This window comes from Yarrowia lipolytica, chromosome 1E (assembly GCF_001761485.1).
Source record: "Yarrowia lipolytica chromosome 1E, complete sequence".
Lineage (NCBI taxonomy): Eukaryota > Fungi > Ascomycota > Dipodascomycetes > Dipodascales > Yarrowia > Yarrowia lipolytica.
In genome coordinates this window covers 581,803-606,672 of record NC_090774.1, presented here as the reverse complement: position 1 = coordinate 606,672, position 24,870 = coordinate 581,803, and the positions used below count along the sequence as shown (strand labels likewise).

Below are 24,870 nucleotides of genomic sequence, written 5' to 3'. Positions count from 1 at the left end.
ACAATAGCATTGGACAACTGTATCATTTTCAATTCCTCTGATATTGTGATGATCTGGCTACACTATCTATAAATTTTGCCTCACAAAATTAGAGTTCACTATTAAGAAATTTATGTGGACCTCGACATCCCACTATGAACAATTACTGTGTATACAAGTTTTCAAGTCGTTCGACTTCAGTACATGTACGGGTCTTGACTGATTCCCGCCGTTCCAGTATTCTACCTCGAATTCGTCTTTGTCGTATAAAATATCTCTCGTGGCTCGTCCAAATGATGAAGTACGTGCTTAATAATCTCGCTACCTTCATGAATTACTGCAACAGTACAGTACAAGTACAAGTACTGTACTGTACTTGTATTGTATTATGTAATCCCGATTTTTCTGAATGGTCCTGCTCATTGTTTCCAGCCCCACTTTCATTGCCACTATTCTCAGCCCCTTATAGTACACTCTCACATTCGTACAAACCGGTACATACTCTACCAGACTTTGTATGTACGAATACAGTAGTACCTTGCACTTGTATGTATGTGTTCTCGTACTCGTATCGTAGGTCATGTGACATTCTCTGTGTGTGTGTCTTACTACATGCTATTACCCCCTCTCTACCGTACATGGCCCACCCACATATCTCCGTATAACAGGACAACGGACCGTGAAGCACCTGACACAGCTCATATGACACAGCTCATATCCCAGAAGAGGACTCCGTCCACAGGGTCATCGTGGGCATCGGCCCCCTTGTGGTTTCTTTGTCCTTCTTACAGTAGTGCCAATAATATCCCTACACATGTAACCTTGGTCTTCACGTTAGTGGTATGAAAGAATGAAAGCAAAAGCTGGGGAAATGTGGTAAAAAAATACTAGAACGAGTGACCTGTTTTTGGTGCTTGTAGAGTCGAAAATATTATACTTATCTTAATAGTCACGTTACGCGCGGCCGGCACACGTATCATATCTCCGTACATCTTTGTACATCTCTCAAGCGGGTACACTTTATCACGTACCAAGGTCATGCGGAAGGATGGTCACACAGCAAGAGGTAAATCTCAATGCAGAACCGTGAGTGCTAAAAAATACTACCACAACAAAACAAGAGCGCGAACGCATGGTGCAGAAGTGACAGTTTTGCTTTTCTCCGACAAGCACGATTTTCTTCTTGTGCAGGTACCTACACCTTCTCTCTTTTGCTATAAATGGCTTGATTGCGCTATTCTCATCCTTACACACACACACACACACACACACACACACACACATACACACATACCGACGATGTTGCTACAAGCGTTTGTTTCTGTTTTAGCACTTCCAGGGTCTCTAGCGCTTCCGCTATTCGATCAGAAGCCTCTGTTGCTGGCACCATACGCGAGACCAAACGTGACACTCATTGACGCCCAGAAATTCGAGTTGTGGCTCGCTCAGCAGACTCATCACGCCTTTGAGTCTGTCCTCGACAATGTGGGACACCAAGGTAGCAACAACGGTCTTCCCGTAGGCGTTGTTATCGCTAGTCCCTCTAAAACGGCCCCTGACTACTATTACCAATGGACTCGGGATGCTGCCATCACCATGGACTCAGTTGTGCGGCGGTTCTATGACCAGGCTAGTCAAGGTATACTGAACGACACACTCAGCAACATCATCATGGGATACATTGAGACTCAAGGCATGTTGCAGCACGTCAGCAATCCCTCCGGGTACTTTGACTGGAACAGACGTGTTGTTAGTGGTTTGGGAGAGCCTAAATTTGAGACTGACGGCTCAGCATTCACAGGGCACTGGGGTAGACCTCAGAATGATGGACCTGCACTCAGAATTAAAACGATCTCGCATTATATTCAAACCCAGGTGGAGTGGAATGAAACAGCTTCTCTCGACGACTATGTGTATATCTACAAGTCTATGATCCTACCCGATGTCGAGTACATTCTACAGTATTGGGATCAGCCGACTTTTGATCTCTGGGAGGAACTGGAGGGCTACCATCTCTTCACTTCTCAAGTGCAGTTCAACGCTCTCATTAACGTCGTGGAACTTGCAAGACATTACTCAGATCGAGAGACCGAAAGCAGATGTACATTCACTGCTGGATCGATTCGACAATTCATCAAGACACATTTCGAGGCTGGTTCTCGGCTGAATGCACAATTTGAGCCCAGAAGTTTTGGAAGGTCGGGCCTTGATTCCTCCATATTCTTGGCCGCTCTTGACTCGGTTAGATGGGAGTCTAGCATAGCTGCAGGTACATCTCTCAAGCCCTACGACGATCTTCTCATTGCTACTATCATGCCTTATGTGCACTCCTTCGACTACCCTATTAATCATCAACGATTAGCTGAGTTCGAGGAGTCTTTCCAGGATGAAAATCCTGGGTACGTCGCCGTTGGTGTTGGTCGTTATGCTGAGGACGTCTACGATGGAGTGGGAACCTCTCATGGCAATCCTTGGTTCATCTGTACCGCTACCATTGCAGAGACCATATTCTTCATTGCTCACCACTTGGCCCAGCAGTCGTCTGATTTTGTTCTTGAGATCAATAGTCTCACCAAGGAGTTTTATGGTACGTTTGTGTCTTCTGACCGCATTGCTAGAGACTCCGAAGAGTATCAGCATCTGTTGGACCGTCTCGTTGACCTCGGTGACTCGTTCTTGGATGTCATCAGAGAGCATCAGGCTAACAATGGAGATATGTCGGAGCAATTCAATAGATACGATGGGTTCATGCAAGGAGCTGAGAAGCTGACATGGAGCTACGGCAGTTTCTGGTCTGCTGTTAGAGCTCGCCAGGAAGTTATCAAAGGGACCAGTGGGAGGAAATGAATTGTTAACAGCGGGGGCTGTCTCATTGCTACAATGGTAGCCGGTGGACATTACGAGTCCGCCTAAGAGAAGATGTGACTAGACGATGATATTTATTTATTAAATGCACAAATGAATGAGACTGCAATGCACAAGTACCACCTTGTGTATCAAATTCATGTGTTTATCGTCATTACTACAAGTAGGCGGTTGCAGAGAAACCTCATGTATTATCAGCACTGTAGTATACTCGTACAAATAATTCGTCGTCTAGACTCGTTACTCATTACTACGCTATATACAATTAATCCTCAAAGTCCTTCTTTCCAACGGGCACTTCCAGTCCGACTCTTCGGGCAGAAAGTCGCACTCTCTCCTGATCGGCCATATCCACTCCAGGGTTGTATCGGGCCAGCAGGTCCTTGTAAACTCGCTGGTTCTCCAGAAACAGCAGCATGTCCTCGGCGTGCTGGATCTGTTCGGCCTCTCCGGTTCCGTTTGTGAAGTACTCTCTGAGAGCAGTACTGTTGTAATGTGAAGTTCGGGGTGTGGGCAGCTTCTCAATGGCCTTGGGTGTAGTTTTCTTCTGGATCGCCTCGTACTTCGCCTTGGCTTCGTTTCGCTGGTTCTCACCGTTGATGTGGACGGTCATTGCAGCGACATACTGCTTTGACAGCTCTCGATAGAGCGATCTGTAAAGGTTTAGGGACTTCGACATATTGTTGATGCCGTTGATCTGATCAGGATCACGATTTTGATAGTGCTACTTGTAGTTTGATTCTGCCCTGATATCGCGAGTTCAATTTGGGCTGTTGTACCCGTGGTTTTTGTTTAAGGTTTGGATTCTGTGTGCGCGTTCGATTCTCATCTGCGTCATCGACACTTAGAATTGTGGAAATGTGCTAACCATATCCGCTAGCGCAGACGTTGTTCCCAAGATCAAAGCTAGTTCACCGGCTCCCCAAACTCCCACTAATATCCATTATCCGGGTCGCTCCGGATCGTGTTTCGGTGCAAGGTTTTTCCTACTTTTGGCCAATGGGCACTGCACACACGCAGACTTCGAAGTCAAAGAAGAAGTCAAAGCTGGATGGGAGCAAAGAGAGGAGCCAAGGGTGCAAGTATGACGAGACAAAAGAACGCGGTTATTGGAGCAACCGTGAGTATGAGACACCGTTGGACGTCTCAATTGGCATCGTTAGTCAATTTGAACGTTCCGGTCGACCTCCACCGATTATTTCGACACCCCTTAAGCCCCCATTCATATCCCCCCTGCTCGGAGCTAAGCGGATAAAAGCCTCTATGGTCGGGTACCCGGACGGATGTTGTTTTTCCGATTTGCATGGAGATATGTGGGAGAAACGTGTACATGTAAATGAATGTAACAATGTAAATTTTTTGGCGGAGTATGGTGCAGCTGACAGGGTACAGATGGAGCCGCAGGAAAAAGTTTTCCAAGTAGTATATGGCCTAGGAATATCGAATGGCTCGCCACGAGCCCAGTGTGACGTGCCAGACACTCTTTTTAATGCCCCTGGCGCAGCTCTCTTCTTCAAGCTTGTCTCCTTCGAAATAGAGGTTTCGCTCTGACGCCGTGTTTAAACCTCGCCGTCCTTAATTTCGTAAAAGCTTTTTTTGCATCCTCCCACATAAAACTCTCTCTCTCTCTCTTCTTTAACTAGGACACCTTTTGGCAACATCTTGTCGTCTAATCGAAAACATATCCACATCCACAATGCTTCGAACCGCCTACCTGGCTAAGGTGAGTACTCCGGGCGAGTCAATGGAGGTGACTCAAGGTGCAATGGAAGCACCGCTCCATGGCACAGCGATGCGCGCTACATGACCGACGACATCTGTGTACAACCCATAACATTTTCTCGGAAACAACAACAGCATCACAGACAGAGACTCGGGGCAGGGGAAGACGCCATTGAGACCAATGGCTAGTGTATGTCGCAACTCCGGCGCCGATTGCTCCACAGTCTCCTACTTTGGTCCTGTCCACGTCACCACCACCCCCGGAACATCTATGCGTGTATTTATTTTCCCTCCACTATTTTTTTTCCTGCATGTGCTACGGAGAAAAATAGTAGCGGGCAGTAGCACACTGTGTGGGGACAGGGGAATGGAGAACAATTGAGGCGATGCGGATACGAAGACACCTGTTTACGTTGTTGTCGCACGCCGCTGCTGTTGCTGGTGTGTTTTGTGTTAATTGCCGCACACCACAATAACTATCATCGACACCAAAACATTAGGATAACATACTAACCCAGGCCGCCTCGGCTCTCCCCAAGCGAACCCTCGCTACCAACGCTCGAACCATGTTCCAGCCCAAGGAGTACGGATCCAAGTACACCGTCACCCTCATCCCCGGTGATGGTATCGGTAACGAGATTACTGACGCTGTCAAGACCATCTTCAAGACTATCTCCGTCCCCATTGACTGGGAGGTTGTCAATGTCACCGGTGTTGGCGAGAACCATCTCGACGGCTACGAGGAGGCCATTCGATCCATCAACCGAAACAAGGTTGCCATCAAGGGTATCCTCCACACCCCCGTTGAGAAGCACGGTCACACTTCTTTCAACGTTGCCCTGCGACGAGAGCTCGACATTTTTGCTTCTCTCGTTCTCATCAAGAACATCCCCGGTGTCCAGACCCGACTCGACGGCATTGACATGGCTCTGATCCGAGAGAACACTGAGGGTGAGTACTCCGGTCTGGAGCACTCCCCTGTCCCCGGTGTTGTTGAGTCCATCAAGGTCATCACCAAGCGAAAGTCCGAGCGAATTGCCCGATTTGCCTTTGACTTTGCTCTCAAGAACAACCGACACAAGGTCACTGCCATCCACAAGGCCAACATTATGAAGCTTGCCGATGGTCTGTTCCGAAACACCTGTAAGGAGGTCTCCGCCGAGTACCCCGAGATCCAGTACGGCGACATGATTGTCGACAACGCCTCCATGCAGGCCGTCTCTTGGCCCCAGCAGTTTGACGTTCTCGTCACCCCTAACCTTTACGGAACCATTCTGTCTAACATTGGTGCCGGTCTTGTTGGAGGCCCCGGTCTCGTCCCTGGTGTCAACCTGGGTACCGAGCACGCCGTTTTCGAGCCCGGTTGCCGACACGTCGGTCTTGACATTAAGGGCCGAGGTACCGCTAACCCCACCGCCATGATTCTGTCTTCCGCCATGCTTCTGCGACACCTCAACCTCGATGACTTCGCTGACGTCATCTCCAAGGCTACCTACGACGTTCTTGCTGAGGGCCAGGTCCGAACCCCCGATCTTGGCGGCAACTCCACTACTGACGAGTTCACCATGGCTGTTATCAACAAGCTCCAGTAATTATGTATGATTTAGATGATATTATGACATTGAACGAATTATTGATGAGTAGTGGGTGTGATGGATTTAGTGTGGATGTACACGGTTCTTGTAATAATGTGCCATGCTGTATAACAATCGCCTTTCCGCAGCTGTATCTATGGGTATGATTAACTCTGATGATCCGGAGATAAACTAATCTTAACCACTGTACGATACATATACTGTAAGATGGCACCCTGTGGTTTAACCCTTGTAGCAATGTGTTTAAGCAAGGGAATATTGTGATAGAGAAGTGTATTTGAAGTATGTGGCTGGTACGGTACTTGTACGAGTGTGTTTGTGTATTCTAAAGATGGACATTCCACATATTCGCTGGTCAAGGTGTTTTGTTTGAGGATTCAGTGAGGCATATTTCTTCACTGGGTGTGATGGAGTTGGGTAAGGTTATAGGTTTTTACCAGAACTTGTACTTGTAGAAATACTGAACAACTATATCACCGTGATAAAGAGTGCATAAGAAGGTGCGTTGAACATGATGTTTCGGCGCGCAAAATCGAGAATTTCAAGTTTTTTGGTCGGTACTTGCGATAAGATGAGTCCAACTAAAATGTTAGATTTTCAATACCGCTCAAATTGCGTGTTTATGAGACTTCTTGAAGCCGTGATTCTCCCAGCTTCTCCGAACTCTACAAGGTTCATACCGAGATTTGGTGATGAGTGGCAATAGGAGTGCAGCGGTTCATTGAGGGCGAAATATCAGAAGAATGAGAAGATGTAGTTATTTCAACAGTGCACAATGATATTATATGCTCACGGGACTCTGAAAAGCCTTTGAACGCCATATTTCAGCCCAATCACACTCGCCCCTCTCTGGAAAATAAACTCGACACGTGATACCCTTTTCCACCTGGGAGTGAAAAGTATTCGTTGTTGCTCAAGACAATCACACACATCAGTCACCCAAATCACAACACAAGATGGATCAATTGAACAACCGAGAACAGCAGGAGTTCCAGCAGCTCGTCGAGCAGAAGCAGATGAAGGATTTCATGCGAGTGAGTATTCCAAATTTCTTGATGACAACCACGACAACAGAACAGAACACAACACCACACCACACATACTAACCCAGCTCTACTCCTCTCTCGTCCAGCGATGCTTCACTGACTGTGTCAACGACTTCACCTCCAAGGCTCTGTCTTCCCGAGAAGAGTCTTGTCTCGAGAAGTGCTCCGAGAAGTTCCTCAAGCACTCTGAACGAGTCGGCCAGAGATTCCAGGAACAGAACGCTGCTCTTATGCAGAAGAGATAAAATGTACATATTAATTGATCCCTGTTCGAGTTACTAGATGAGGCGGTGCAACCCCAATGATTGTGTTTGATGTTGCCCTTGTTGTACTTTGATATTGTATTTATTCTGCATCACTATCATCATCTGCCCGGAGTCTGATCATACTGGACTGTGCCACTCATAGCTGCACCACTTTAGTTGCAACTGCAAACATGGTGTTATACATTTGTAATCATTATCAATCGTAATTATGTTCTACTCCCCACCTGCTCCCCGAAACAAGGTCAAGAGAGCATCAGTCTCCTGCTGCATCTCTCGAGCCCACAGGTTTACATCAGAGTCCCAAGGGTTGTACATGATGGCGTTGGCAAACATCTTGGCGACCTCACGTTCAAGCTCAGAAGTGGATGAAATACGTCCGTCCTTGACCTGGGCCTTGATGGTCCGGATGTCCGTCGGCGAAAAGATCAACTCGTAGTAGTTGGGCGCACTGTTGGGATTGACAGGGTGTGTGAAGAAAGACGCAGATTTGTTGGATGAGATGTTCGAGAGCAGATTGCCAGCCACGTTCTGAAACTTGCGGTTGGCCGAAGGGGCAGCAGAGGTGTTTCGGCGCGACCGCTTTCGCGAATCAGAGTCTTCAGTGGTAGATCGTGCTCGCTTTCGAGTCCGTTCCTCGGATCCAGGAGTAGCTCCTGCCTCTGGAGTTTCCGTCACCCGGTCTAATTCGCTCTCATCGGGTTCTTCTGTCTCTCCACGGTCGGTCTCCACGTCGGCAGTCGTTTCCTTGTCGGACCCCGACTCCTCAGCCTCCCTCGCGTCCGACTCGACATCTGCCTCTGCACCATCAGCCTGCTCCTCTTCATCCTTGTAATTCTGCTCTTCAGCCTCAGCCTCAGCCTCAGCCTCAGCCTCAGCCTCAGCCTCAGCCTCTACTGTCTTCTTTTCGGTCTCGACCTCAGTGTCCTTTTCTTCCTCCTTGACCTTTACTGACTCCACATCAGCCTCTGTAGTCTCAACTTCAGCCTGCTCCTTCTTACTGCTGTTTTCGTTCTCCTTCAATTCCTCCACAGCGTCAGTCATCTCTACGTCCTCGTCGTCAGATTTCGTCATTGATTGCTGAGCTTTTGAGGCCTCTTCCTGCTCTTTGCTAGCTTCTAGTGCCTCCCGTCTGGCCTGTTGTTCTTTTTCCTGTTGTTCCTTTTGTAGTCTCTCCTTCTCTAGTCTTTCCTTCTCTAATCGCTCAGTTTCGGCCTTAATCTTTTTATCCCGCTCCATCTCCTTCAGATGCTTGAATTTCACCTCGTCGGCTTTCAGACCAGCCACCGTCTCGTTGTACAAAACATGTCTGAATCCATCCACCAACTTGGCCAAACTGCTCAGAGCGAGTTCCTTTTCTGCAATTTTCGTCGATGAGATCATCTGACGCCACCACTTTTGACAATGGGCGGCAGTTAGCGAGGAAGGGCCTCCTGTCATGCTGAGAATGTCGGGTTGAATCAATGGGTGTTTGGGAACTTGTGTTGCCATGTACTCGGCGATAGGTTGGGGGATATCTGGTAACACGACTACCGATTTGACGCTGTTGTCGATCGCGTACTTGTAGAGAGTCTGTGCGTATATCAGGTTGGCCAGAGACGTCATTATGATGGCTGGGTTGAGGTGGATAATGACTGTTTTGGTGGAGATGATATTTATCCCACGTAGAGTTGCGCTGGGACATGCATATTCAGAGGTTCGAAAAAGTAGACGAGGTTGAGAGCCACTAAAGGGGTGATACAATGAGATTCTGAAGCAAAAATTCACTCGGTATATAGTAAACAGTCTTATACAAAGATTACGCTTACACCCATCTCGTCAGCCACTCCCTTTATTCACCTAACCATCTCTCTCTACCTTTTTTAGAGCTCTTCTCCCTTCTCCACACCCAAACTCAAATGCGCGTCTACAGTGCGTGCTAAATTAAGAGATCCACTCACTGTGTACTTGACAACCATTGACATGAACGTGACCAACATATTTCTGGACCACTTACGACAAAACGACCATGTGGAATCCGTGCCTCAGATGATCCAGACCCCATCGGGAATGGCCATTGTGGAAATCCAGGGAGAAGTGGTCAGTAAGGCACATTTGCAGGAGGGATCAAGACGCGTTGGATCCATTGAATTTGAAGAGAAAAAAGCCACTCTGGTGATTGACGGGAAACAGCGAATGCGAGGATCGATAAAGAAGCTCGACAAGCCTCTGGGGCTGCTCAAAATGGACCCCGAAAACCGGCATCAGGTAGATCTCATTGAGATTGTCACCCACAAGGTCTCCTTCACAGACATTCCCGAGCCTGTTGGAGCGGAGGAGTAGAACCCATACACTGTCGAGTTATGAAAGGTCTGCTCGGCTGTAAAGAAAGGATGTGCTCTACTACAGCACATACGCCCCAGTTGCCAGCATTCAGTGCATTAAAGAATGCTCGACAAGATACACCAACAGTCTCTTCTTGACTCACTGTGAACCGCCTCAAAAAAAACAGCATCAAATCAACATATTTATAGGTAATAAAAATGCATTGTAACGACATGGCTGTAAGTATTAAAATAATTGATTGGAATCCGATTCTTGTATTTGCTTATGACTACTGGCGGCTATTGAAGGCACAACAGCACTCTTTAAAACACCCTCATGATGCGAATGCGCACGGAAACGATCTTTTACGCTCCTCCAGTCTTCAAGAAGTGATTCCTGGAGCTACATTGTTCGAAATCCTCGCCTATGACCCATATGACCTTCGGTTAGCTACACAAGTCTTTTTTTCCCGTTGTCACTATCAAAAGCCTAATTGCATGCATCTCACGATAACCACAGTGGTGCCTCGACAAGCAGTGATTGACATTCTTCTCAACCACCAACATGCACTCTCACCACTCGCACTCGGGACAGTACGTCCAACACGCTAAGGATAGTCTTGAAGAATGTGTCCAGGCAGCCAAGGACAAGAAATTCGACGTTTTCTGTCTCACAGAACATATGCCTCGATCCAGGGAGACCGATCTGTATCCTGAGGAGATTGAGTCCAAAACTACTCCTGTTGATCTCGCTAAGGTCTTTGACGATTATGTGAAACATGCTCGACAGCTACAGAAGGATAACACTTCCAACACAGAGATTCTGGTGGGCTTTGAGTGTGAGTCTATCCGAGCCGAGTGCTGGGATCGAGCGGTTGAGCTCAAGAAGCACTATGGTCTTGACCTGTGTGTTGGATCTGTGCACCACGTCAACGGCATTCCTATTGATTTCAGCCAGGGCCAATGGTGCGATGCTTCTGACTCTGTGTCCGATATGATTGACGACCAGACTACTCCTGAACATGCTCTCTACAAAAAGTACTACGAGATCCAATGGAACATGCTACAGAAACTTAAGCCCGAGGTGGTTGCTCATTTTGATCTCATTCGACTGTACTCCACCATTAGAGAAGGCTTTGGAGCCACCGAGAACTACGTGCGAGAGAACTGGCCAGATGTTTGGGACCAGATCATCAAGAACATCGATTTCATCATCTCCTATGGAGGTTTCATTGAGGTGTCTTCTGCTCCTCTTCGAAAGGGTTGGAATACTCCCTATCCCCGGCCTGACATTTGCAAAGCTGTTATTAACCGAGGAGGACGACTGTGTCTGTCAGACGATAGTCACGGAGTAGCCCAAGTGGGACTCAACTATAAGAAAACTCTCGAATATCTGGAGGGCCTGGGAGTCAAGGATCTGTGGTTCTTGACTAAGAAGAGTGGCAAGGTGGAGGCTCAAAAGATTGAGATTGTGAGAGCCAAGGAGGCTGGTTTCTGGGTCTCCTGTTAGAAAGTCAGCTGTATTTCTCAGCGAAAGTGGGTGTTACTAAACAATACGCATGGGCTGAGTGGTGCGGTACCGTAGTTACTGCTACATACCGAGTGAGCGTGGATCGAGTAATGTGATCCACCAACCCACATATCATGTATGCCCTTTCCCTAAACACTAGACCTACTGTAGATTCAAGATAATGTATATAAATAATCACTGACCATGGATCCGATACTGTACGTGTACTTGTACTCAAACTTGGCTCGTAGAAGTGTTGGAAATGTAGAGGGAAATGCCGCGTAGGAAGGATGGGGATATAGTACTACTCGTAGCTCGACAAGGCGGAGCTATTCATATATGTATAAACAGTATATCCGTACATAATGTTGGCAGAACATATCATACTTCATATGGATTACCTCATGCATCTGCCTCACGTTTATAATGAGTATATATGCTTGGAGCAAACAATGGAAGCAAGTCTTCTAAGTACGAGTATTAGTATGAGTACTTGCACCGGTATCGTACTATAGCCAGCATCTTACAGGTCTCTTAGGTCACAGCAGCTGTATAACCACTGCAATTCGCCATTGAATCATGAATTCTGCCTACGTAATACCAGCAACTTCACTAGCATCATGACATCATCATACATCACGCACCACACAGTCTATTTAAAACCATCATCATTACCTATACCATACATTTTACATCCATGCGGTAGACATCATCCCACATGTTAAGATAAGATCAATCTATCACTCGCAGCGAGACTGCAGAGCCTGTCTCATCTCACTGCAAGATTAAACAGCTTAGCATCTCTACTAACCTCGTGGTTTGCACCCGACAATTAGTAAGATCGACCAAACAAACACCAGTTGTCAGCCTTCTTACCAGAGCCAGTGACGCAGACAGCGTCGGCAGCAAGCTCGGGCTGCTCAAAAGGAATGCACAGGGTCTTGGCGCCCATGGAGGGAGCCTTGTCGTCGGCCTCATTGTTGGGGTCGACGGTTCGGGCAGAGTTGTCCTTGATCCACTCCTCGGTCTCGATGGAGGCGGACCAGGGGGCCAGAACCAGGTTACCGGCGTTGAGGGCCTTGACAAAGTCGTCCCAGGTTGTGGCCTTGATGACATGCTTATCGAAGGTCTCCTTTGCCTTGGAGAAGAGGTCCTTCTGGATGGTCTCCAGCAGCTCGGGGACAGAGGTGGCCAGGTCGGCAATATCCATCACAATCTTCTCGCCGTTGTCTCGTCGCACAGCCACAATCTTTCCCTGCTCAACATCTCGAGGACCGACCTCGATTCGGAGGGGGATACCTCGCAGCTCAGCGTCGGAAAACTTCCAGCCCGGAGAGTAGGTATCTCGGGTATCGGAGGCGACTCGGACATCGGCCTCGGACAGAGCCTTCTCAATGGCAGCGGAGGCGTCCATAACAGCAGCTCGCTTCTCAGCGGCAAGCTTGGCGGTCAGGCCACAGGGGATGATGATGGCCTGGGTGTGGGCCACTCGAGGGGGCAGCACAAGACCCTTGTTGTCGGAGTGGGTCATGGTCATGACACCAATGACTCGGGTAGACAGACCCCAGGAGTTCTGCCAGGCAAACAGCTTGTCTGCACCTCCGTTGGGATCCTCAACAGAGATGTCGAACATCTTGGAGAAGTTCTGGCCCAGACAATGGGAGGTGGCTCCCTGGATACCTCGACCAGTGGAAGGAATAAAGCCCTCGACGGTGGTGGTGAACAGAGCACCTGCGAACTTCTCCTTCTCGGACTTCTTACCCTTAATGACGGGGACAGCCAGCAGCTCGCTGTAGATCTTCTCGTAATTGTCGAGAATAGCCATGACCTCATCCTCGGCCTCCTTGGCAGTCAGATGGGCGGTGTGGCCCTCCTGCCACAGGAACTCTCGGGTTCGCAGGAAAGGCTGGGGGTGCTTGAATTCCCATCGCACAACGGAGTTCCACTGGTTGAGCTTGAGAGGCAAGTCTCGGTGAGATCGCACCCACTTGGCGTAGTAGGGGTACATGACAGTCTCGGAAGTGGGTCGAATAGCCACAGGCTCCTCGAGATCCGAAGATCCGGCCTTGGTAACCCAGGCAACCTCGGGAGCAAAACCCTCCACGTGGTCCTTCTCCTTCTCCAGCACTCGAGAAGACACAAACATGGGGAAGTAGGCGTTCTTGACACCCAGCTTCTTGATCTTGATGTTGAACCACTCCTGGATCTGCTCCCACACAAAGTAGGAGGGAGGTCGCATGATGTAGCAGCCGGACACGTCATAGTAGTCCAGCATTTCTCCCTTGGTGACAATCTGCTGGTACCATCCGGAGAAGTCGTCCTCCTTGTTGACGGTGATACCGATCAACATGTTGTCGTTCTTGGCCTTGGCAGCTTTGGGGGGCACTTTGTTAGTTGCGTCGTTTGTTTTTCGCGTCATTTCACTCGTGTTGGTCTTGTTTTGTCAGTGTTTTCAGTGTACTCACTTTCAAATATGATATCCAGATGAAGTTCGTGAAATCAAAATTTCAGATTTGAGATTTTGAGCGTGTGCCTTACAAAGTTGGATTGGGAGGAAAAAAAACGTGAGTCGGTCGTTACTCCAAAGTTGGGTTGTAAAAGGAAGGTGTCTGCGAGAGAGACACAATGGAGGGGCCGGTATGGGGATCTATATTTACGTGTGGACGTGTAGTGTTATCACGTGACACTTGTCTAAACACTCACGGTGTCTACTACTCCAGCCCTTCACGGCATGACCCCCCAACCATGCAATCTCAGAGCCTGTGGCCTCACCTACCCTCTTGCCTGTCATGGTCTTGGTAGTGACTCATTAGCGTTCAACGGCGAAGTCTAAGTGGAGACGGAAGAGTGAAGAGTGGGTTTAAGGCCGTGGAGGCGCCTTAGGATGGAGGTTACACGTGTCACCCAGTCCAATAATCTCCCCATTTCCCCCATCCTTCGATCCATGAACACCCTTCTCCTCACCGTAATCCCTTGGCCGCATTTGCTAGCAGTCCCAATTGGGAAATGTATCCTTCTCTGGTCACACAAACTGCGTGTCAACGCAACTCTATTATTGTTATCAGAGACACTGACCAGGTGCTACGAGGCGTGCTGCTATCTTAAACATAAAAGGGAGAGCCAAACAGTGGGCGAGCCCTTTGGTCGTAACTATTGTACGAGTATAGTACTGTACCTCTAAAAGGGTCAGGTCGTGTGTGTCACTAAGCATCCTAAACTACAGTAGTACGCGCCACCCTAGGTGCTCATCCTAAGCCCCGCTCACGAGCTGTTTAATAATAATGGGTTGTGTTAGTGCCTTCGGATATACACGGTAGCTCAACTACGTGGACGTGTTGTCCAATTGTATACAGTACATGCCCACTATGAATACGATATTATTCCAGGGGTAAATATCCTTTGTATTACAGTAGCAGTAGCGATGTACTTCTCAACGACAGGTTCCGTTGTCAAGATTCTTATCTCAAAAACCCGTCGCTTATCAGGTGCGACGGGGTCCGAAGGTTGACCAGGGATAAGCACCTACTTGTAGGGTAGAAGGAATGTGTCAGATAGGATTGAATGACAAGAATAACGATGCAGTATAGAGTCACAAAGTGTCACGTGGGTCCTCCTCCATAACACCATTCACATCTTCGCCACTCGTTTACTCTCCATCTGTCTAACATCAACAGCAATACTTAGGGTTGAAGGGGTTGTGACCATCACGTTTCAGTAGAGTTGCGTGAAACACACACCTATAAGGCAGGCCAACGCGATGAGAGGCACGTGACCATAAAGCTTGTGGGTATGGGTGTGTACGAATGTAATCGGTCGAGCGATTATATAATCCTAATATCAATGCTTCGTGTACTTGTTTGAATGGAAGTGCATTAGTAGCACTCTTCTAAATGTGTCCAATTTCTGATGTTTGTCCGAAATATTCATTTCATTAGTCAATAGCTAACGCAGCCTAATGTTGGAGATGGTTCCTTATATTCTGGGATTCGGTATGTACAAGTACTTACGCGAGATGAAACAGAGTCAAGTACTGTGGATAAGTTTGTGGAGTTGATTGCCTGTTCATCAGAAAACTTTTTAATGCATCTCTCTCTTCAATAATGTCTTCTACGAGCCATTCGAGTCACAGATAACCATCTCCGCATTAATGCTACCTTAGTTGGTGTGCAATTTCGGATCTTTAGTTGACATGGATTCAACTAATGGTTTTAGATTTATGGAGCCTGGTACGCACAATCCCGTAACACAACCGCCTACAAGTAGCTTTGTACGCACCCAATATGGACAAAAGCCAATCACAAACACTCGCCACTCAAATGATACCCGGTCCTCATGACTCACATGTCAGTCAGCTCGAGAAAGGAAGGCCGAGATAACACCAACATCTTATTTACACGATGTTGAGTTGGGACTTCTCTCATCACATCAACGTTATGATGTATGCAGGTCTCTTACTACTTTGAATGGGAGGATTGTGGTAATTAAAACAGCCATTAATAGTCATTAAGAAAAGATTGAAGAATGAAACCAACAGATATAGCTGCAACGAACACATTTATTTATTCATCTGCTCGTAATGACCGATAATTCACCCTAAATTGGGACACACATTAGTCCCCAGCCACAGGGTTAGGGCAGGCTCACGACATGAGTCAAAGTTCGTCTGAAAATTTCGAGTCTGATTCTGCACTTGCAACTATCACCATGGCTGATCTCGAAAAAAAGGTCGAACAACTGTCTGTGTCTGGACCCGCAATTTACGTCAACGATACTAAGGGTGTCGACGAGTCTTCTGCCTCTGGAGCTCAGGATTCTCCCTACAAGACTCCCGCTTTTGCTCTGTACTCTCACCCTGATGCTCAGATCAAGGTCTTCAAGGCCGGAGCTGAGGGTGCTGAGGGCGCTTACGAGGACATTTCCCCCTCTGCTCTGAAGAAAGCCAAGAAGGGTGTTGACGGTCTAGTTAAGAAGGCTGAGAAGGCCAAGCAGCTGGAGGCTTCCAAGGCTGATCGAGAGGCTGCCGAGGCTGCTCGTCTGGAGGCTGCCAAGAAGATCACTATCACCGAGGACAAGTCTCTGGACAAACCCAAGCTGATCAAGATCAGAGACACCACCGAGAACCGAGGTCCCCGAGTCAAGCTGTTTGGCTGGGTCCATCGACTGCGAACCCAGAAGGGTGTTGCTTTCTTAGTTCTGCGAGACGGTACTGGATACCTGCAGTGTGTTCTTCAGGGAGATCTTGCCAACGCTTTCCAGACCCAGAACCTGACTCTCGAGTCATCTGTTGCCATCTACGGTACCCTCAAGGAGGTTCCTGAGGGTGCTCGAGCTCCTGGTGGACACGAGCTGGTCGTTGATTTCTACGAGATCATCGGTCTTGCTCCTTCCGGCGACGACGCCATTACCAACAAGGTCCAGGAGGGCGCTGACCCCTCTTACCTGCTTGACTACCGATACCTGACTGTGCGAGGAGAGACTCTGTCTGCCGTCATGAAAGTGCGAGCCTCTTTCCTGCGGTCTATCCGACGAGTCTACGACGAGCTCGGAATGACCGAGATCACACCTCCTTGCATGGTCCAAACCCAGGTTGAGGGAGGTTCCACTCTTTTCGCACTCGACTACTACGGGGAGAAGGCCTACCTGACCCAGTCCTCCCAGCTGTACCTGGAGACTGTCATCCCTTCGGTTGGAGACGCTTACTGTATCGCCGAGTCTTTCCGAGCCGAGCGATCCCACACTCGACGACATTTGTCTGAGTACACCCACATTGAGGCCGAGCTTGGCTTCCTTGACTTCGAGACATTCCTGGAGCACATCGAGGAGGTGCTGTGCCGAACTGTGGACTACGTTCTCGCTGACCCTGTTGCCGGTCCCCTTGTCCAGGAGCTCAACCCCGGTTTCAAGGCCCCTGAGCGACCTTTCATGCGAATGCCCTACGTTGATGCTCTGGAGTGGCTCAACGAGCACAACATCCCTAACGAGGAGGGCAACAAGTTCACCTTTGGCGACGATATTGCTGAGGCTGCTGAGCGAAAGATGACCGACGAGATCGGCAAGCCCATCTTCCTCACCCGATTCCCCCTGGAGATCAAGTCCTTCTACATGAAGAAGTGCGTTGACGATCCCCGAGTCACCGAGTCCGTCGATGTTCTCATGCCCAACGTCGGAGAGATCACCGGAGGTTCTATGCGTATCGACGACCTCGACGAGCTTATGGCCGGCTTCAAGCGAGAGGGCATCGATACCGCTCCTTACGACTTCTTCATTGATCTTCGAAAGTACGGAACTTTCCCTCACGGAGGCTACGGCCTGGGTACTGAGCGAATTCTCGCATGGCTTTGTGACCGGTTCACTGTTCGAGAGTGCTCCCTGTACCCTCGATTCACTGGCAGATGCAAGCCTTAAACAGTCCAGCCCAGCTAGTCTTAGTCTGGTAATAACTCAGACAAACTGTAATACATTAACAGTATTAATGGTAGTTGAGAGTATTTCGTAGTATATCAATGGCTTTTGTATTTAATAGCTAGTTGATCCAACATTGGCCTAACTACAGCCTCTTATTCCATAACTGTATTCCCATCCCCTTTACAAGAGTCCAAACGATACTACAACCTCACAGGTTCATCTCCATACTTCTCTATTTCTACTTCTTCAGCTTGAATTTGGCTCCAACGACATCCAACTTCTCTTCATCCACCATGGCTTGCAGAAACTGCTTGAGCTCATCTTGAGTAGCAGTGTACGGCGTTTCCTTTGGCACCAGCATTTTGAGGAACGAATGCATCTGTATGACAGGCAGTGAACCTCTGTTTGTCAGCATGGCATGAATGTAAGACCAGTATTGTCGAATCGATTCAATGGCCTTGTCTTCGGCAGACTGGCCAGCCTCAGAAGCCTCAAACGCGTCAGCAACCACAACATTCTGGGCCTCTGACTTGCGCTCCAACACACGGAACACTCCTTCCGACTTCTCCTGCAATACCCCCTCCTTGACCCAAAAGGCTGCACATCGACGTGCCATCTCGGGACTCATCTTGAGTTTCTCCTGGACATACTCAAGGGAGTTCTCGGTGGTGTCGTGGAACGCGTGGATAAAAGAAGCCATCTCTGGAGCAACAGTTAAAGCCACGGTTCGATCTTCCAACTCCAGCTCCACGTCCACGTTACCCAAAGAGCGCAGCCACTTGAGCTTTCGACGCTGTTTGAGCTTTGAGAATCCTGTACCGTAGAGACTCAGCTGAGACTCAATGGCTGACGGAAGTAGAAATTCCTCACTCTTCAACTGCGGCCAACAGAGTTTGGACAGAATAGAAGCGTGGAAAGTACCATAGACAGCCTTGCCCTGGATGGATTCTGCGTGAACACCTGTATCCACACGCTTAGACTCCTGGATATCTCGGACCATCACATCTAGATTCTGCAGAGTTCGCTCACCGAATCGACGTTTGAGTAGCTCAGCACGTAGCTGAATCTCTCCCACATTGTAGTCTCTTAGCTGCAACATCTGGTCGGCAAAGATACCAACAAACTCTCGCACAAACACCTCGCGATTGTCAAACAGCATGATAAGATCGTCTACAATGTCGGCGAAGCCCTTTCGGAAGTCCGATGGAGCATCCGGAGGATCAGGGACCCAATGAGGGTCAGCCAGATCATCCTCGAGAACAGTGCTGGGCGGTTTTGACAGATACTCAGCCAGGGACTTGATATCCGATTTTTCGTTACCCAGTAGACCAGACACAATGGAAGTGACAGTATCTGAGCGCTCCTTGAGGTATCTCTTGATGGGTCGGGTGACCTTCTCCAACAAGACCCCCTTGGAATCAAGTAGCAAAAATGTGTGTGTAGTATGAATGTATGCAGAGAGCACGTCGACTGTGTTAGCACCGGCATGCAAAAGTCGAGTCTGGCATGCGTTTTGGAAGGTTGCAACTACCTGTGCTCGTTGGTGGGGAGACTCTAGACACTGTCGAAGGTCCTGGATCGCAGCTATGCTGTCAGGATAGTCCACAGTGATGTCAAATAGCTGTGAAGTACGCAGCCGAGCCACGTATCGGTGTCCTACACACACTAAGCTGTCGAGAGTAGGGGGATGCAGAAACATTTGTTCAATGCGAGGAAGACACGATTTGAGCCACACTGTCATGGTGGGAAGACACGAAAGGGTCCACTCGTCACCATAAACGTTCAGAATATGTCGCTCGATGCCAGCTACCAAACTGCTGGACAGAATGGGCTCCAGTTTGGGACCCAGACCGAGATTATATAGTGTCTTGCACAGGTTGATGGTGCGGTCTGTAGGTGGCAGCGAACAGGAAACCATGTAGTTCCTAAGTGCCGTGAGATACGGCGTTCCTCCAAAGGTGATCTCGAATAATGCAAATAAATAATGTTGGAAGTTCTCAACCAGATGACGACTTAATGATAGACTCTCCAAAGGTCTGTGGTAGTGGAAACGGGCTGCTTCAAGACGAAGTGCAATTGACTCAAGCTTCTCCAGTGAATCAAGATTACTGAAATCCAACTGAGTGGCCACATTCTCCAGGAAGTGCACTCGTACCACCTCGTGGTACCAGTTGAGGAGATCAGACTCGATCAGAGGAATGAGTGCTATCGACGCCTGGATATCACTAACATCAGCGTTGCTATTGTCAGGACTCATCCACTCCCTGATAGTGTCCAGAGAAGCCATGTTTAGGTCCTGAACGTCTGTCTCAGCAGGTATTCTCAGAGAGTCGTCAAAAGCGTCTCCGAAAATGGAGTCGAATGCTTGTATCTGCATGTGGACGTGTCTATGTGTTGAATTACGCGCACGTGTTGTTTCTGTTGTTTCTGTGTTGTTTCTGTGTTGTTTCTGTCGTTGTCGACACGCTTCTGTGTCTGCTTGTTGTGGTGATCTGGTGTTGATGAACTGTTGTGCGTTTTACATGCATGTTTAGTAGGTACAAGTATAAGAGGACTGAGGGAGTGGCGATCTAACTAAACTAAAGAATGACGCAGCGTCCTAAAAAACTCCAAAACATGAACTTTGCTATAAATACCGTTCAAGTTTCTACTATACCTCACCGCCTCGACCTATGGTAGGTATTTTATTTACTCTTTTTCATATACATATACCAGCCTTGTACGATAAGCAGTAATTACGATATTACTGGAAAGATTCACTGCTCAACTCATTATTATTAACTTATATAAATACCCAACGCCATGATAGTAAATTCCATATAAATATCATCCGTGATGGCCCAAGTGGTCTAGCGCTATCTCAGTTTACGGAAGCCGTACGCAGTGACTGTCGGCCAATGGCATAGCCGGCTGAGAACGACAAACCAATGATGGTGATGCCGGCTGCCAAGGCAGCGGGGGAAAAGCCACCCGTGCCGCCAGGACTTCCAGCACCTGAAACCTCCATGGAAGGAGAAGAGACACCCGTTCTAACTCGCTTGACACGCCTTTTTTTCACTGCCATCTTTGTGTCGCTATCCGAGTCTGTGCTAGACATGGCGGGTGCCACAGTTCCGGAACCTCGAGCTCGCATTTTGGGTAGCTGGGACTCAGGTACGATCCTCAGCGAGTCCAGACAAACAGAAGAAGGTGGCTTTGAACGTGAAGAGCCACATGCACGAGCCTGTTTCATGTCGCGGGATACGATGGTCGACAACGAGTCCTGTAGAGCAGCTATGGATGTGGTTGTGGTGGTAGAGTCTCTGGAGGAAGGGGAGTTTCTAGAGTCCCGGGAAAAGAGCAGGGTTCTGTCGTCTGTGGTTTCATCACGGGAGTCGCAGTTGTACTCGTCATCCTCTTCTGCATCGCTTTCGATGATGTAGACACTTGGGGCGTGGTAGAAGAGGGCTGAGGACTCTGTTTCCAAGGCCTCCACATTGGGCATTCGGGCCGAGTAGCGGGCAGGAGGCTTGACGGTGACCTTTTGGTCCACGTCGATCCAGGATTCTTCGAGAGACATGCTGTGATGTTATATGAGAGTGGCAAGAAGTTGTTTGAGGTGTAAAAGATGTTTTGTGGTCGTGGTGGGGTTTATACAGTGGTTGCTTGATGTGGACTGGTGTGTATGGTCTCTCTCAAAAGGTGTGGTTTGTAGTCTGACGTGTCAGATGTATGTCAGGTGAAAAAGTAGTTGCTGTGACTCTGGTTGTTATTGTGTATATTCTGAGCTTTCCTCTGAGTCGTAAATATGTTGGTAAAATATACCCCCCAACTTCACAAGAAGCTAGCACAAGATGGATGTAAGATAAGGATTAACGTTGCATGGCAGCTGACAGACAACGTCATGGGGCGTAGAGGGAAGGGGTAAAGAGGGGAGATGAGCGGGAAAAGAGGAGATAATAACAGCGGCAGGGGTGAGTTGAATAGTGCTACAGACAAATTTTAGCCCAGTATATGTGTCACGTGCATTTGGGGGTGCAGGATAAAGATGGTGGTTCTTTCTGCCACACAGGGTTCTGTAATATACTTGGATAATGTACGTGCAAAGGGTGGGGTGGGAGGAGAATATGTCCTGTCTTAACATAGCCACTTAGGCACTATTAGTACACACTACTTCAAGTAGGGTCAATGGAGGCACCAGTAGTCCAGTACCAATATAAACAATTTTCTAGCCGCCCACGCTAGGAAACTGTGTGCACAGCATGTTCTTGTACCATTCCCCAAGCCAGGAACTTACCTTGCTCCAGCCTTGCTCACTAATCCTGACTTTCAAAAGTTAAACCTGAACTCGTACAAGTACGAGTACTCGTTTTTATCGTACTATAGATTGTGTATAACTTGGTTGTGTGATTTCCATTATAAATACACAGCAGTAGGTTTAATGAGGTGGGCACTGTAATACAGAAGGAGCAGGTTTATATAGGGAAGAGTGGTGTATATATCCAGAAGCTGAGCTGACTTCTTGGGACTATGTATGACTTACAGTAGTAAATTGCCGAATCATGACAGTGCTCTGTAATTTACACTGAGTGTCATTATTTATCCTGATACACTAACAGAAGTCAACTCCGAAAAAACAATTATATATGCCTATCAATCATTTGTATTCGATTCTCTGACCTCGTAGAAGGCGCATCTTGCTAATCATACAATACTGACGAGGGAAGATTCACATTATGACAGCCCAAAACAGTACAGTACATACTTAGGCAGTTCTTCCCCGTGCGAGACTGCCCTGGATTGCTACTACTGTAATTCTATTGGCAACAAGAGTCGGGCTAAGATAGAGCCCAGAGCCCCAGAAAGCTCCAGGGTCTAACACGGACTCATTTAGCTATTCAGCCTTATTGTGTCAGTGATCAGCGTTGCTGGATCCACATTGGACCAAGTGGATTCGGAGCAGGCTGACAAATATCATAGTGACACTTCATCTTGGTGTGTTACCGTACCAGTACATACGTGTATGTACAGTATTGTATTGTTTGTGATCCACACATTGAAGTCTCATATGAGTGGAAATTGGGGTCAAGTTGAGGGCCGCTTTCAACAATGATCTAAAACATTCAGTGTAGAATACAGCAATGGTTCTTCCTCCAACACAACACTACGCGTATTACGTATGTACTGTACACTCTGGGAGCTCATCTTGTTCTCTGATAGTTCAGATGGTATTTTGTCAAGATATCCCGCTATCCATAGCACGAGTACAGTAGATAAGGTAAGGTAAGTCTATATTACTTGTTCAGTAGTACTGTATAAAAAGTGTGGGAGAAATTTTCACGGCTACAGTGTGTACTGGTAGCCAACGGCTCAATTATATATTCAACTAAAAATGATCAACAGTTGAAATCTGGCTCTTTAAAAGTAAGTAATCCAGCAACTGTTCGACAGTATCTGAACGCTACTATAGGGTGATACAGGTTGGTAGGAAATAAAAATATACCAAAATAAATCGACGAGAACAGATATTACTCGTTTTAGTCCCCCAATTTTTGTTGCATTACTTCACATAAATATTCCAATCCAGAATAAGGTTCAAGAGTCTGCATGTCAATATGATGGATTCTTGAGAAGGGCATTCAAATACTCAATATCGAAACATGCTGCGAATAGCCAGAACTCGTTTGATGACCCAGCGGGTGTTCGAATCCTCTACGGTCCGATCCATCACCACTCTGCCCCAGACAATCAACCAGATCAAGACTGAAAACAAGCACATTCTCGGCACTCAGGATGCTTCACCTGTGACCATCAACGGTTGGATCAAGTCTGTACAGAAGCTCAAGAATGTCGCATTTCTCAACATTTCCGACGGCAATTGTGCCCAGGGTGTTATGGCTGTGCTCCAACCCGATCAGGTGACCTCCGATCTCACTACGGGTGCATGTGTGTCTGTCAAGGGCAACTTGGTCAGTTCTCAGGGCAAGAAGCAGGGTCTGGAACTCCAGGCCGAGTCGGTCAAGGTTACTGGAACAGTGGACGAATACCCTATTCAAAAGAAGTTCCACAAACAAGAGTTTCTGCGAACCCTGCCTGCTCTCAGATGGAGAACTTCTGTCAACTCCTCTACTCTTAGATACAGATCATTCTGTATGGCTCAAATGACCAACTTCTTCGCCGAGAACGACTTTGTGCAGACTAACCCTCCCCTGCTGACCTCTTCTGATTGTGAGGGTGCCGGTGAGGTGTTCAAGGTGGCTGGAGGGGGCAAAGGAGACAAGTTCTTCGGAGACAAGCCCGCATACCTCACTGTTTCCACCCAATTGCATCTGGAAGTTCTGGCAGCTGCCGTAGGTCGAGTGTGGACCTTCACACCTGCTTTCCGTGCTGAAAACAGCGATACCAATCGTCATCTGAGCGAGTTCTGGATGGCAGAAGCCGAGATCTCGTTCATTGACGACCTGGAGCCTCTCATGGACCTCGCTGAGGGAATGGTGAAGTCATGTCTTGCTCCTCTTATGGAAGAAGGTAACAAGGCGCGAAACGATCTTTTGGATGCTCGGAGAAGCGCTGAACAGAAGGAAGAGCTTCTCGATCGATGGGACATGGCTAACTGCGACTTCCCCAGACTCACATACAAGCAAGCGATCAAAATTCTTAACCTGCAGCACCTTAAGGAGCCTTTCGCCCACCGACCCGACTATGAGGTTGGCCTCCGAAGTGAACATGAGAAGTGGCTGGCAACAGAGTATTTCATTTCGCCTGTGTTTGTAACTGACTACCCCAAGGAGCAGAAGCCCTTCTACATGAAGCAGAGCCCTCACGATTCGCAGACTGTCGCCTGTTTCGATCTCCTTATGCCCCACATCGGAGAAGTTATTGGAGGTTCCGTTCGAGAAGATAACTATGACACTCTGCTGAAGAACATCGAGACTACAGGCATGGACAAGAGTGCTCTTGAGTGGTACCTTGAGCTTCGAAAGCAGGGATCTACTCCTCATGGAGGCTTCGGCATGGGTTTTGAGCGACTCATCAGCTACGCTACAGGTATTGAGAACATCAGAGATGTGACAGCATTCCCCAGATGGGTAGACAACTGTAGCTGTTAATTGCGGTCCGATACTCTGTGCAAGATATATGTAAATAATGTAAATATGACACTGTTGCTCAAGAGGTTGTAGTGTACACTGTATCCAAGGAAGT

General features: G+C 48.0%; 14 protein-coding genes across 14 annotated transcripts; 9 read left to right on the top strand and 5 right to left on the bottom strand.

The window, feature by feature from the left end:
* Window positions 1–134: 134 nt before the first annotated feature.
* On the top strand, window positions 135–644 carry YALI1_E06065g (uncharacterized protein; the record flags this gene model as incomplete). The annotated part of the gene is made up of 1 exon (XM_068282905.1): window positions 135–644. The coding sequence occupies one exon, from the start codon at window positions 135–137 to the stop codon at window positions 642–644; it is 510 nt and encodes a 169-aa protein (XP_068139006.1).
* Window positions 645–1,017: 373 nt separating this feature from the next.
* YALI1_E06056g (uncharacterized protein) lies at window positions 1,018–2,826 on the top strand (the record flags this gene model as incomplete). Its single annotated transcript, XM_503574.3, has 1 exon — window positions 1,018–2,826. One exon carries the CDS (start codon window positions 1,018–1,020, stop codon window positions 2,824–2,826), a length of 1,809 nt encoding a protein of 602 aa, XP_503574.3.
* A 283-nt stretch (window positions 2,827–3,109) lies between these two features.
* On the bottom strand, window positions 3,110–3,523 carry YALI1_E06031g (uncharacterized protein; the record flags this gene model as incomplete). Its single annotated transcript, XM_503573.3, has 1 exon — window positions 3,110–3,523. One exon carries the CDS (start codon window positions 3,521–3,523, stop codon window positions 3,110–3,112), a length of 414 nt encoding a protein of 137 aa, XP_503573.1.
* Window positions 3,524–3,843: 320 nt separating this feature from the next.
* Window positions 3,844–4,395, top strand: YALI1_E06028g (uncharacterized protein; the record flags this gene model as incomplete). Its single annotated transcript, XM_068282904.1, has 1 exon — window positions 3,844–4,395. One exon carries the CDS (start codon window positions 3,844–3,846, stop codon window positions 4,393–4,395), a length of 552 nt encoding a protein of 183 aa, XP_068139005.1.
* A 145-nt stretch (window positions 4,396–4,540) lies between these two features.
* On the top strand, window positions 4,541–6,158 carry YALI1_E06015g (uncharacterized protein; the record flags this gene model as incomplete). Its single annotated transcript, XM_503571.4, has 2 exons — window positions 4,541–4,567; window positions 5,085–6,158. 2 exons carry the CDS (start codon window positions 4,541–4,543, stop codon window positions 6,156–6,158), a joined length of 1,101 nt encoding a protein of 366 aa, XP_503571.2.
* A 959-nt stretch (window positions 6,159–7,117) lies between these two features.
* YALI1_E05994g (uncharacterized protein) lies at window positions 7,118–7,452 on the top strand (the record flags this gene model as incomplete). The annotated part of the gene is made up of 2 exons (XM_503570.3): window positions 7,118–7,195; window positions 7,273–7,452. The coding sequence occupies 2 exons, from the start codon at window positions 7,118–7,120 to the stop codon at window positions 7,450–7,452; spliced, it is 258 nt and encodes an 85-aa protein (XP_503570.1).
* Window positions 7,453–7,686: 234 nt separating this feature from the next.
* On the bottom strand, window positions 7,687–9,075 carry YALI1_E05975g (uncharacterized protein; the record flags this gene model as incomplete). Its single annotated transcript, XM_503569.3, has 1 exon — window positions 7,687–9,075. The coding sequence occupies one exon, from the start codon at window positions 9,073–9,075 to the stop codon at window positions 7,687–7,689; it is 1,389 nt and encodes a 462-aa protein (XP_503569.3).
* Window positions 9,076–9,432: 357 nt separating this feature from the next.
* YALI1_E05972g (uncharacterized protein) lies at window positions 9,433–9,792 on the top strand (the record flags this gene model as incomplete). Its single annotated transcript, XM_503568.3, has 1 exon — window positions 9,433–9,792. One exon carries the CDS (start codon window positions 9,433–9,435, stop codon window positions 9,790–9,792), a length of 360 nt encoding a protein of 119 aa, XP_503568.3.
* A 546-nt stretch (window positions 9,793–10,338) lies between these two features.
* YALI1_E05963g (uncharacterized protein) lies at window positions 10,339–11,283 on the top strand (the record flags this gene model as incomplete). The annotated part of the gene is made up of 1 exon (XM_503567.3): window positions 10,339–11,283. The coding sequence occupies one exon, from the start codon at window positions 10,339–10,341 to the stop codon at window positions 11,281–11,283; it is 945 nt and encodes a 314-aa protein (XP_503567.1).
* Window positions 11,284–12,115: 832 nt separating this feature from the next.
* Window positions 12,116–13,702, bottom strand: YALI1_E05929g (uncharacterized protein; the record flags this gene model as incomplete). Its single annotated transcript, XM_503566.3, has 1 exon — window positions 12,116–13,702. The coding sequence occupies one exon, from the start codon at window positions 13,700–13,702 to the stop codon at window positions 12,116–12,118; it is 1,587 nt and encodes a 528-aa protein (XP_503566.2).
* A 2,228-nt stretch (window positions 13,703–15,930) lies between these two features.
* Window positions 15,931–17,688, top strand: YALI1_E05907g (uncharacterized protein; the record flags this gene model as incomplete). The annotated part of the gene is made up of 1 exon (XM_503565.3): window positions 15,931–17,688. The coding sequence occupies one exon, from the start codon at window positions 15,931–15,933 to the stop codon at window positions 17,686–17,688; it is 1,758 nt and encodes a 585-aa protein (XP_503565.3).
* Window positions 17,689–17,926: 238 nt separating this feature from the next.
* Window positions 17,927–20,065, bottom strand: YALI1_E05866g (uncharacterized protein; the record flags this gene model as incomplete). The annotated part of the gene is made up of 1 exon (XM_503564.1): window positions 17,927–20,065. The coding sequence occupies one exon, from the start codon at window positions 20,063–20,065 to the stop codon at window positions 17,927–17,929; it is 2,139 nt and encodes a 712-aa protein (XP_503564.1).
* Window positions 20,066–20,548: 483 nt separating this feature from the next.
* On the bottom strand, window positions 20,549–21,247 carry YALI1_E05854g (uncharacterized protein; the record flags this gene model as incomplete). The annotated part of the gene is made up of 1 exon (XM_503563.1): window positions 20,549–21,247. The coding sequence occupies one exon, from the start codon at window positions 21,245–21,247 to the stop codon at window positions 20,549–20,551; it is 699 nt and encodes a 232-aa protein (XP_503563.1).
* A 2,080-nt stretch (window positions 21,248–23,327) lies between these two features.
* YALI1_E05833g (uncharacterized protein) lies at window positions 23,328–24,776 on the top strand (the record flags this gene model as incomplete). The annotated part of the gene is made up of 1 exon (XM_503562.2): window positions 23,328–24,776. One exon carries the CDS (start codon window positions 23,328–23,330, stop codon window positions 24,774–24,776), a length of 1,449 nt encoding a protein of 482 aa, XP_503562.2.
* Window positions 24,777–24,870: the final 94 nt, after the last annotated feature.